Source organism: Hypomesus nipponensis, chromosome 24 (assembly GCF_054491055.1).
Source record: "Hypomesus nipponensis isolate SF chromosome 24, ASM5449105v1, whole genome shotgun sequence".
Lineage (NCBI taxonomy): Eukaryota > Metazoa > Chordata > Actinopteri > Osmeriformes > Osmeridae > Hypomesus > Hypomesus nipponensis.
In genome coordinates this window covers 5,891,458-5,903,604 of record NC_140384.1, presented here as the reverse complement: position 1 = coordinate 5,903,604, position 12,147 = coordinate 5,891,458, and the positions used below count along the sequence as shown (strand labels likewise).

The 12,147-nt window shown below is 47.8% G+C and overlaps 1 protein-coding gene across 1 annotated transcript; it reads right to left on the bottom strand.

Annotated features, from left to right (window-relative positions):
* Positions 1 to 217: 217 nt before the first annotated feature.
* On the bottom strand, positions 218 to 11,693 carry stxbp1b (syntaxin binding protein 1b). The gene is made up of 19 exons (XM_084690317.1): positions 11,597 to 11,693; positions 8,684 to 8,733; positions 8,499 to 8,580; positions 8,278 to 8,354; positions 8,036 to 8,114; positions 7,828 to 7,931; positions 6,393 to 6,541; positions 6,086 to 6,170; positions 5,768 to 5,898; positions 5,561 to 5,668; positions 5,351 to 5,414; positions 5,076 to 5,141; positions 4,837 to 4,917; positions 4,564 to 4,702; positions 4,330 to 4,439; positions 3,956 to 4,057; positions 3,717 to 3,802; positions 3,442 to 3,599; positions 218 to 1,379 (listed from the first exon to the last, which is right to left on the bottom strand). The coding sequence occupies exons 1-19, from the start codon at positions 11,628 to 11,630 to the stop codon at positions 1,297 to 1,299; spliced, it is 1,788 nt and encodes a 595-aa protein (XP_084546443.1). The 5' UTR covers positions 11,631 to 11,693; the 3' UTR covers positions 218 to 1,296.
* Between the last annotated feature and the right edge of the window lie 454 nt (positions 11,694 to 12,147).

The window sequence follows — 12,147 nt, the reverse complement described above, 5'->3', positions numbered from 1 at the left end:
CTGCAGTCTTGTTTATTTTTTGGACTGTTACTAATTTGACTGTGGTGAGTATATAAGCTTTTCGACACTGATTGGGTCAACAAATCAAACAATCAGTTGGTTACACGTTAATATAAAAATATGTCTAATGTCAGAGATACATGAAAAGGTCCACTTTACATGGAAGCCACTTTATTTATATCTTTGAATATTGCAGAAAGAGTAATGTTTCTGTTCAATGACCTCAAAGCATAACATTCTGATAGTACTTTTATCCCATTTTGTGTATAAATAACTCTAACATTATGCATATTTACCACTATATGACAACAACAAACAATAACAACAACATTAGCATCACAACAGGCCTTTTCAAAACAACCTGAAACAAGAAATGGAGCAACATTTTTACTAGGAATCTCAGGGCAAAACGATCCTAATCGATATAGGGGTTAGAGATCAATGAACCTGAGGAGCCAGAGACAGACAGCTACACTGATTAAGCAACATTCCAAATGACTAATCACCCTTCAGTTATTGATCCGGTCTACATCTAGATGACCGCATACACAGTGGCTTCACTTGGCATTTCCAAAGTCAGAAGAATCACCAGAAATCAAACATTTATACCATACGGCATACAGATCTACAAACTACTGACTACACAAGAGACAAGATGCTTCTAATCACCAGTGATGACATGGTGCTAATATGATGCTTAAATACAGTTGGTCATTTCATTTATTAATGAATATATATTGACAACAAAACTGTTTTGCAATAAAAGAGATTCTATTCTGGATTTTCCTAAAAGGGGGGTGCATTCTGAACCACCCACAATTGTAATTGGTCCCTTTATACTCCTCCAGTTCAGCAATTGGCCAATCCCTTGGTAGAGATACATGTCACTCAAAATCGTATCTCATTACTTGCCATCATTTCCTATCTGAGAATTGATCAAAGCTTATTTTTGAGAAAGAGGAACAGCATCCTAAGACGTCACATTCACTGCTCACAAAGTACCAACAATCATCCAACACAAACTCAACAAAATCATCTTTCTTCCAATCAAGTAACCATGTGTCATCAACACAATGGTATAATATCAAATCTTCATCAGATTATACAAATAAAAAATTCTACACAGTGTGGTGTGTTGAGAGAAGTATTCTATTTTTACCTGTATACTTCAGATGAATATGTATATATGTATATATCTGACATCTAATGACATGTTATGCAGAGCTAGATGAATACAGTAATGAGGTGTTTATCGAGGGGAGTTCAGGGGTCAGAGGGTCAACGGGAGAAAGGCTCTTAGCTGATCTTCTCCTCTTCCTGCTTGTCCATTTCTTTGAGGATCGTCAGAAGGCGTGTGGGGGTGAGGATTCCAGTTGATCCTGCGGAAGGACGACAGAAAAAACACCCCCCCGTCTGGGATGAGAAGAGAGAAAAACTCATGCAAAACCTCCCTGAAAGGGCCGAGGCGAGAGGTGGCGTCGTTTCGGGGGAAAGGCGGATGGATGGTAGGCGGTGGAGGGGGGGGGGGGGGGGGTTCACAATTCCATCCCTGTCGGTAGAAACACGGATGCACTGTAGATGAGACAGCGAGGAGAGCCACTTCACGGGGACTAGACATGCTGCTGAGAGGGACCAGAGGTGAGAGTGACACTGGAGCTGTGACGTCCGAACACACACACACGCACACACACGCACCCACACACAGAGCGAGAGACAATGGGGGCGGCAGAGGACGAGACAACACCACATCTACGTTTTACTTCTAGAAGGACTTTTCATTCTGCGGCAGCTGGCTCGGGCTCCTCAGGCTCCCTGTTGGGATCCAGGAAGTCTGGGTGTTGTAGTTCCTTTAGGTATTTCATGGGAGTGAGCAAGTGGGTGGAACCTAGGAAGGGACAGAGGCTACAAACTCAATTCTCAGTAAAAAGCTAAATGTACTGTTTAAGGGGACCAGTACGGTGGCCCTGAAGTGCAAAACACACCGCTAATATGTGTGCATCCCCCAAATGAAAACACTCCCCCCAAATACGAGTCAATTCCCCCCAAATAGGATGACTTGCTCACCTCCCCCCGATATAAAGGCATGCTCCCCCAAATGGAAAACAACATTACATTAACTCAAAACCACATTGAAATGCAATGGCCTGACAGAGTTACGTGCACCAGGACAGTTTGGCTATCAAAGCATGTAGGAAGTACTTGCAAAAGTATTAATTGCGTAATCATTGATAGCCAAAAAACTATCCTGGTCCACGTAACTGTCACTATGCCACTTCGGACTTCTGTCGTGGACGATTAGTTTTTTCTTCAGAAAAATCCTGCTTCTTTCAACTGCGTTACTGTGAGAACTGCACTTATAATTCACACTTTAAACCACTAGATTGCGGTATTGAAGCGCAGCCCAATGGCGCTGTCGAAATAGTGCTCCTTAAAAACCCGTTCCATAGGGCTGCGCTATACCATCGCTCTCTGGTGGTTAACTGTGAGAACTGCACCTGTAATTCACAATTTAAACCACTAGATGGCGGTATTGAAGCGCAGCCCAATGGCGCTGTCGAAACAGTGCCCCTAAACACGCAACTTACACTTTTGCATAAGTGGTGGTTGCGGTTTGAGTGAGTGTAATGTCGTTTTTCATTCGGAGGTGCGTGTCTTTGTATTGGAGGCGGAGGGGGGGGGGGGGGGGGGTTGCACTTCAGGGCCACCGTAGTACAGGGAAGGATGAAGATAACCAACTACTTGACGACCATTAGCAGGATATAAGCACTAAATGAAACATTAAACAGGAAATATCAAAAACGATTAAATAAATGTTATTCATCTAATCCAGTGGTTCTCAACCCTGTCCTCAGGGACCCCTGTCCTGCATGTTTAAGATGTTTCCCTGCTCCAACACACCTGATTAAAATAAAAGGCTCGTTATCTAGCTCTGTAGAAGCCTGCTAACGAACGTGCATTTGAATCAGGTGTGTTGGAGCAGGGAAACATCTAAAACATGCAGGACAGGGGTTCCCTGAGGACAGGGTTGAGAACCACTGATCTAATCTAATTGATCTAAATATGTTTGGGAAATATTCTCTGTAAATCCTAATTTCAGGTTGAGATACTACTACTACTGGGAAAGTCTTCCATGCTGCAAAAAAGATAAACCATCTCCGGTCACAACACCATATCCCCTCTCTGACAAACACCATGCATGACCCAGCAGAATCTGCTCAGAGCAGATCTCCCACTGCAGGGAAACAGAACGATAAGATTTCAGCCCGTATCCTCCATGGAGCTGTATACAGATCCCAGGATGGTTCAGACCCAGCATACCGAGCAAGCATCCAGGCTGCCATCCAGGCTGGCATCCATTCGCCCATTAGAATGAGGTAATAAGATGAGATTCTCTTATAATGTATCGTGCATTTATCACAGTATGCTATGCTGCCAACTCACCAATGAGGGCCTCCCATTTGCCATTGGCCTGTGTGACCTCATAGACGCAGCGCATCTCGCTGTAGGTCATGCCTCCGATGATGAAGACGATGACGCGAGGGCCTGTCTTCATCTCCGTAGGGCCCTTGTTCTTGTGCCAGTTACCGTAGCGGGCACTGCTACTGGACCGAAAGACCACACCGTCACATTGTGTGTGTGTGTGTTTGAGAGAGACTGTGAGTGTGTGTGTGAAAGAGAGAGTCTGTGTGTAGGTGTGTCAAAGCCGAGATCCTAACCTTGATGGGGCACTGGTTTTGGAAGATACTTGTCGTTGAGAGATATAGGGGTACTGCTTTTGGTCCAGTTTGTCCTCAATGGCATCCTGTAGAAGAACCCAGTGGGGTCTCCGGGGTCAAAAGGATATTCGGAGCTCCACCCCCCTGAGCCGCCACTGTCTTCCCACCCACACCGACCTCATCTGTGATGCCATATTTTCCGAGCTGATCTAATCTAACACGATCTGATTGGATTTTACCTCCATGATGTCCTTGATATACGGGGTCCATCGAGAGAGCTGATAGGTCTGCTCGCTCACGCGCTCCTTGCGGTCTGGCTTCTTCACTTTTTTCGGCGCGTTCTGCGGAGCACACACGTCGACAAGACTGACGTCACTGTGTTGCACCGTGAGAGGGCTCATAACACAACAAGACGGCTGTTTTCCAGTCGGGATACGGTGAATTCGAAACAGATCTACAATAGAATTAGCAGGGGAGGTGGGAGGGATTGTTCCATGTGGGCTGGCAGGTGGATTCAGGGGTTAGTGGAGGGGGGAGGGGAGAGGGGAGAGGGGGGAGGGGAGAGGGGGGAGGGGGGTTGTCTGGTCCTGATCCACAGCCAGCAGCCGCTCACCTCGGACACGATGGGCACGCCCATGTGGGCCATGTTGGAGATGATGTCACTGTCCTCGGGAGGGATCTGGGCATGCTGAAGGAGTTTACACAGGTTCTCCTCTGTCACACCTAACACACACACACACATTAGCACACGCGTCACACCGTGCCCACGGCTGTGTCGACACGGATCGTCCATGCGGTTGGGTCAGTGCTGACGTAGGGGGGTCCGTGCAGGAAGGGAGCTCCTCACCGTTCTTGAGGAAGATGTAGAGCAGGATGATGCGGATCTTGTCAGAGATGGTGACGGTGGCGTCCAGCAGGACAGGGACGATGGCCCTCATGGGATCTTTGATCTTCTCTCCCTCGGCATCCGTCCCCATGGCGAGGTCCTAAGACCGTCGTGAAGACGAGTTGCCCAGACAGATCCCAGGAGGCACGAGACGATTTTACTGTCAGTCACCCTTAAACATCACAGTGCAGAACCATTTTTTTTTCAGCATTTGTAGCCTCTCGTGTGCCTGACCTGTTCTACGCGACACAGCTTGTCCACTGTGCCCTGGTAGCGATTCATACAGTCCTCAGCCAGGTGAAGATGGGTGGAGAACTGTACACAACACAAGAAGACAACTGGTCAACAGAAAGTCCTGTCTGCATGCTTTGTCCAGCATCAGTATTCTGGTCCACTGACAGCACAGCAACATCCTATGGTTTTGAGTATCTGCTGATGTTTGTGTGAATACATGGAAACAGAACTGGTCTCACCTTGCTGAGGTCTTTCTGATACTGAGGCATCTTCTTCAACATCTGGGACAGATCCTTCATCGTGGTCTGCAGGGCACACAGGAGAATGTTAGGAGAATGAGATGGACAGACTGACAGACTAATAGACTGCAGACTGACAGACAGACAGACTGACAGACTGCAGACAGACAGGCTGACAGGCTGACAGACAGACAGACAGACAGACAGACTGACAGATAGGCAAAACAACCGAGACTGAAGTCACATGACTGACATTTGAGCTGTGTGTTCTGTACCTTCTCTCCCGTGTTTTCCATCTTTTTGCTGGCGGAGAAGTCTTTCAGGGAGCGGGTCACGGCCCTGAATGGGTGTGAGTTCGAGAGGGAGAGAGAGAGAGAGCATTAAGAGAGGGAGGGAAGGGGAGAGGGAGAGGGAGGGAGAGAGAAGCCAGTTTTGTGAGAGCAGTAAGAGCCCTGCCTCTGCTGCTAGCGGGTCGGTGCACTCACGTGGTGACCTCGGCGATGTGCTTGTGCCTCAGAGACAGCCACAGGTCGTCATCCTCATCCAGCAACACCTCCTTCATTCTGGTCTCACCCATCCCACTGGTCTCATAACTGCAGAGAGAGAGAGACACACAGTGTCACACAAAACAATCCCATGGGATGTCGCCGTCTAACCGCCGAGTCTCGATGGAGGCCCCGTGCTGTGGTTACCTGTAGACGTCATTCTCGATGCCCAGCAGGTCGTAGCCCATGGCCTGGAGGGTGAGCTCGTGCAGGAGAGGGGACACTGGGTCAAAGCCCCGGTCCAGGATGATCATCTGGGAACGAGACTTGTCGGGGCCCTGGGGACGAGAGAGAGAGAGAGAGAGAGAGAGAGAGAGAGAGGGAGAGGGAGAGAGGGGGGGAGGGGGGAGGGGGAGTCAAAAGTCTGATTCTATAAGTCTGTTTGATTACCAGAGCATCCTTAACAAAGTTATCTTTAAGATACTGTTGGTTGGATGAAGTGTGTTGTCAACACCCCAGACTCACCTCTCCCATAGTGGCATCATCAGCTTTGTAGCCATCCAGCTTCTCCTGAACCATCTGGGCCAGGGTGGCACAATCTGCATAGTCCCTAAATCAGACAGACAGACAGACAGACACACATATACAGACAGACACACAGATGTACAGACAGACAGACATGCTGTTAGCTTGAAAAATACACTCTGCAGCAAGAGGCTTTTGGAACAGAACATAGTGTACCATACATGAGGCAGAGTGAGAAAACACATTTCAGGCTCTTTACACTGTAACTCTCTCTCTCTCTCTCACTCACTCTCTCCATCTCTCTCACCCTCTGTATCGTACTCCAGGATACTCCTTGAGTGTCGCACAGAGAGTGGCGATCTGCTCGGCACAGCGCTCCAACATCTGGTTCTTCACATCAGACTTGTAGGGGCTGTACAAGTCCTGGAAGGCATCCACTTTGTCCAGGGAGAATACCTGAACAGAGCACATGTGGAAGACAGATGTGGACTGCAGTGCAGGAGGCTCTGCTGTTTGTGCGACAGACAGGTCATGGAACAGGTGGCGGACGGTTACGTGAGCTGTAGTTGGTTGTTCTCGCGGAGGGCATGTGAGGGCATGCATGTGAAAGTGGCATAAGTGGGGTTTTTTGTGTGTTTATTTGTGTGTGTGTGTGTCACACGATTTGGCAGATATCCTCATCAATCCACATTGTTTACAAAGTGACAAACTAAAAACCTGAGACCTCTCAGGGGAGATTTCTCTGCCATGGTTGCTCTGTGATGTATGAGCCCAGTCTGCCTCCACCAGTCTGCCTCAAGCAGTCTGCCTCCACCAGTCTGCCTCAACTAGTCTGCCTCTACCAGTCTGCCTCTACCAGTCTGCCTCAAGCAGTCTGCCTCCACCAGTCTGCCTCAAGCAGTCTGCCTCCACCAGTCTGCCTCAAGCAGTCTGCCTCCACCAGTCTGCCTCAACTAGTCTGCCTCTACCAGTCTGCCTCAAGCAGTCTGCCTCCACCAGTCTGCCTCTACCAGTCTACCTCCACCAGTCTGCCTAAACTAGTCTGCCTCCACCAGTCTGCCTCCACCAGTCTGCCTCCAGCCCCCTCTTCCCTCAGCCTCTCCTGCCTCCAGCCCCCTCTTCCCTCAGCCTCTTCTGCCTCCAGCCCCCTGTTCCCTCAGCCTCTTCTGTCTCCAGCCCCTTCTTCCCTCAGCCTCTTTTGCCTCCAGTCCCCTCTTCCCTCAGTCTCTGCCTCCAGCCCCCTCTGCCTCCAGCCCCCTCTGCCTCCAGCCCCCTCTGCCTCCAGCCCCCTCTGCCTCCAGTCCTACGCACCAGTACCTCCACACGGGTCCATCTGTTGAGGGTCACATGACCACAATCCCTCTGGTGTGCAAACAATTCCTCCCCCCGGTCACATATCACTTTTCCCCTCTATCTCATTGGCTGCTGGACAGCAGCACCTCTGAGCCAGCCAATGAGGCAAGGGATTAGAGGCGGGGTTTGGCATCCCCACCCCCACCCCTTCCAGGATTAAATCTGGAGGACAACAGCCGATGGATTGGAGGCAGAAAAGCCATGACTGGCCTAAAGCCTTTCTGGAACATTCCATCATTAAGAGACAAGACAACCACTGCTCTGTCAGCCCACCTCACCCACACCCAGTCTCCCCTCATCCCTCCCTCTCAGTCTCAGGCCTGGGGAGGGGGCTTCATCCTGGTCAGCCCCCCCCCCCCCCGCATAAACACACACACACAATCCCTCACCTGGGACTCGTAGGGCAGAAAGGCGACATGGATCTCAGTCAAGGCCTTCATGGATTTGGAGGCGCGGGACTTTGTGAGCAGGTTGAACAGTGTGTCTGGGATCGCTGTTGGGGGAAGAAAAGAACAGTGGAAGGAAACCGTTTAGTCTCCGTTGCACTGAAACGGTGTAGAAGCTACAGGGACGGACGAGAGGAGCGTTTCAACTCACTGTCGGTGAAGAAAACGTGGGATGCTCTGTATCTAGGCGAAGACGGGTCTCTGAAGTCGTCTATGAGCGCCTCCACAGACTACACACAGGGACAGAGAGAGCGGGAAACGGCTGCTGAACACACGGGATCAGGAGACGGCACCGAAAAGGACGTGAAGACTCACAACGGAGATGGGGAGTGATAGAGGTTGCCGTGCCGCACACAGAGCAGTTTGAAAACACGATCAGACACACGCGTGTACCTCGTCAGAGGGCGTTATTAGGTAGATGGCCTCCATGCTTGGAAGGGGTTCGCGTTTCTTGGTGATGTCTTCTACAACTGTGGAGGACAGACGCAGTCAGTGAGACACAGTCTGTCAGAGACAGTCGGTCAGAAACAGTCAGTCGTCTTGGGGACTGGGGAACCGGTGTCCTTGTCAGCACAGTGTCTGTGTGTGTGTGCTTGTGTCGGGGAGAAACTCACTGGTGATGCCTTCCGACATGATGTCTGTCATCTTGCAGCATGAGGAGATCATCCTCATGCTCAGCTTGTCCACGACCAGCACCTGAGACGCCGAGGAGGGGGAAGGGACGGCAACACAAAAAGGGTTGAGCAACACACACACACACACATAACAGAACAAGAACGAACGCACATCCAGCCCGTACCTTCCATTTTCCTTTCTCCCTTGCCTTCTTGATGACGTCATTCATAATCTCTGTGAAAAAGAAATACGTTTGGTCGACGTCAACAACAAAAGTAACTGCGTTTGACGTAGCTAATTCGGCGACATCCCTCCAGCTCAGGACACAAGACAGACAGGCAGAAACGACCCAGGCACAGTTGGCACGAACACGCTCCGGTGAGGGGCGTGACGAGGTCCTGTCTCATGGCTCGTTAGGCCTGCTGTTCCAAGCATGTCCATGACGATGTGTCTGTCTGCGAGGGGCCATCTGGGGCAAGCAAAGGGGAGCCTCTTTCTCACCAGGGTCAAATGCTAGTACTAAACAAGTGTGAGATATCAATGAGCTGGTTCGACGGCTTTTGGCCCTGTATTTCACACATCCGCTTCTGGTATCTCAGGGAGAAATGACAGATTGTGACAGAATGACTTAAGTACCTCATATAGGTTGTTGGGTCTGTAAAAAGGAGCAAACGTTATTATGTTTGCACGTCTAAAGGTTGTAATGTTTCCTGAAATCCTGGTGTGGTTCAGTGATTTTTTAGGTTAGATTGTAAATTATGGCTACTTATATTTTATTTTTGTATTCCCCTTAGTATTAGCTAGACCCCCTTAGTATTAGCTAGACTTTGCTCCTTTTGTATAGTTAGTCCACATATTTAATTTTCCCTGCCAAAGTAAATTCCTTGTTTGTGCAAACATTCATGGCGAATAAAATCCCTTCTGATTCTGATTCTGTGATATTCTGTACGCTCACAATGTTTTTCCCTGGGGTGCCTGTGTTGTCGAAGGGAGGGAGGGATGAGCTCTAAATATATGGTCAAAAAAATGGCCTGGTTGTGTTGCAGGGAAAGAGACACAGCAATCACAGGCCCTAATCTCTTCCCAATCCTCTTATGGCACAGGTCCCGCTATTTCTGGGCTCTTTCTGTGTCACCGGACATGATGTCACAGGAGAGCGTGTTGACTCTCACACACACACACACACACACACACACACACACAAACATTGTTATAGCCAACATCCCAAAAATTCTCCAAAGGCACTCACCAAATGAATACCCTTCACCCAAAGGTACCATTCATGCTTCTCAAGTGTGAAAACATAACTGGTGACTTTTACATTTTCATTGACTGACATGCAGTAGCACCACAGAGAAATGGAAAGCGCTGCATGTAGTTGTCTTGAAGATTCTGGCTAACACACCTGTACACAGGTTTAATACACGTTATGAAAGATTTCCCCCTGGGCAAACAGCGTGAGACGTCAGAAGAACAACCAGGAAATTGGAGAGAGAGGCGACCCAAGGCAGAAACACCTGGTCACTCCAACATTGTTGTTAAGGTAGCGGCTGTCATGGAAACCAGTCTATCAGCGAATGGGCCCTGTTCCTGTTACTCAACAGGATTAAGAGGAGATGCTTCGATGCACAAGGCAGATTTTGGAACATGATGCACAGGGCAGATTCCGGAACAAACCCTCCCAAGCAGCTTGGAAAGGGGAAATAAATCATCATGGACTTCTGTTTGACCGTTAATCTCTGGAGGTAAACACACTGGCACATCACTCGAAATATCTCAGACTCATGATCAAATCGAAAGCAATAATTGACTGCAATACATTGGCATTGAGGTGGTGTGTCAAAAACATGACTTAGTTTATTTATATAACGGGAAAGATAAATTTACCAGGTAGTTGGTGCCATTTCTAGAAAATCAATAAAGATCTCAAATCTCATCAGAGTGGGTCAGTGTCCAAACTCATAGCTCCTATCTACAGTTAACCACAACATATACGGACAAGTGAAAACACAAAGACAGAACAGCAACAGCCAACTGTATGTCCCCCAGCACCATGTCATGTGGTTCATGTGCAGACGGAGGTCATCCACCAACAACACTCACTCAACTCCCTGTCAGTTTACCCACAAGGACGGCTAGAGGGCTGGGGGAAGCAGACTAGACTGATCCTCCTCCCTGGTATTGACGGCCTCAACATCATCTCCACGTCTTTCCTTTCATACAGTTTGTCTTCCATGCATGTGGTGTCAGACCCTCACCACTGGGAGGGAAACATGACATTCTGGTATTCCCTGTTTGTTTGATGCAAATATACTGTGGATGGATGCTGTAGATTTTGTCCATCTCTTTTGGGGCAGTGTCCAATATAGGCTTTCAACTATTTTGGGGACTTTAAATGAAGGTGGGCCTATTTGGTGGGTTTTCAGATGTCATTCATGAAGCACAGTACTACGTGCGTAATGGCGCATCGTTGGCGCATTGGCCCGTCTCATGATTGCGTGACAGCGCAATATCAAAGAAGTAAAAACTGTACTGTTCACGCAAATATTAGACTACTGTTTAAGACGGATAGGGGTTTTACATTTGTATTTTCTATATGCTGCGCTCACTCAGAAGAAGGATAACAATTGAAGCACCTAATCCGCTGAGACTAAGATTAGCGAGTGTAGATTTATACGAAACAAGGACTCGCTTTTGTCGAGAGCTTGTATTCGTTACATTATTAAAATAGAATACTAAATCACCCAAAGTAGAGGCCAACTTTAAAAAAACAGTCTCAAAAGTTCATTATCTGTTGTAAAAATCCAGGAAAATGGATCGTGCGTCAGTGCGTCTGCAGCAAATTTGGGTTACATTATCCTGTCTTTCATTAATTACAGGAAAACAAAATGTCACTCTAATGATTAATATTTTTGTAAAACAAAACAAAAACGTGTTCAAGGGACATGTCCAGTAAAGTGATAGGCTCCAGGAAACGGAAAATACAACACACACACTATAATGCTAGTCTGTCTCAGCCCAAAATAAATGATTCAATGTATAGGCCTACTGTATGGCCGAAGTGTTGTAAAGTATAAATCAAAATGACAATCCTTACTTTCCCCCACAATGGCTTTTAGTCCGAGTCCCATGATGAAACCTCAACGGTGGCTTCTCCGCCTCACCTATCTTGCTCCCTGAAACCAATACTGTCTCGATAGAACTACAACTGGGATTGCAAAGAGCGTAATTGCGTCCTAATCCAGATTCCACGCCTCCATGTTGTAAACCCACGCCGATTCAGTGGTGAGATTTGGATACGGACTCATTCCATCCAACATAGAACTATGAAACTAATTGACAAAAATCGAACCTATGTTTTATATTTAATGATAATAATAAATAGCATGGATGGAAAGAGAGAAAGAAAGAAACACACTTCGTATAAAAATATAAGAGACCAATATAAAAAACATATTAACAAAAAACATGTAAATGAAAAATTAAGGATATCTCTGGGCAAAGGGCCTACGGCATGTATTGCCGCTAGATATCTCTTATAATGCCAGTGTGTGGGTGTGTGTGGGTCTGTCTGTCTGTGTCTGTGTCTGTGTCTGTGTCTGTGTCTGTGTCTGTGTCTGTGTCTGTGTGAATGGGATTTTAGGGCAG

Coding starts and splice junctions, on each gene's coding strand:
- stxbp1b (XM_084690317.1), bottom strand. CDS start 11,630: ATGGGACTCGGACTAAAAGCCATTGTGGGGGAAA. Junction 7,932..8,035: donor CCACGTTTTCTTCACCGACA/GTGAGTTGAAAC, acceptor TTCCCCCAACAG/CGATCCCAGACACACTGTTC. Junction 4,918..5,075: donor ATCAGAAAGACCTCAGCAAG/GTGAGACCAGTT, acceptor TGTTGTGTACAG/TTCTCCACCCATCTTCACCT.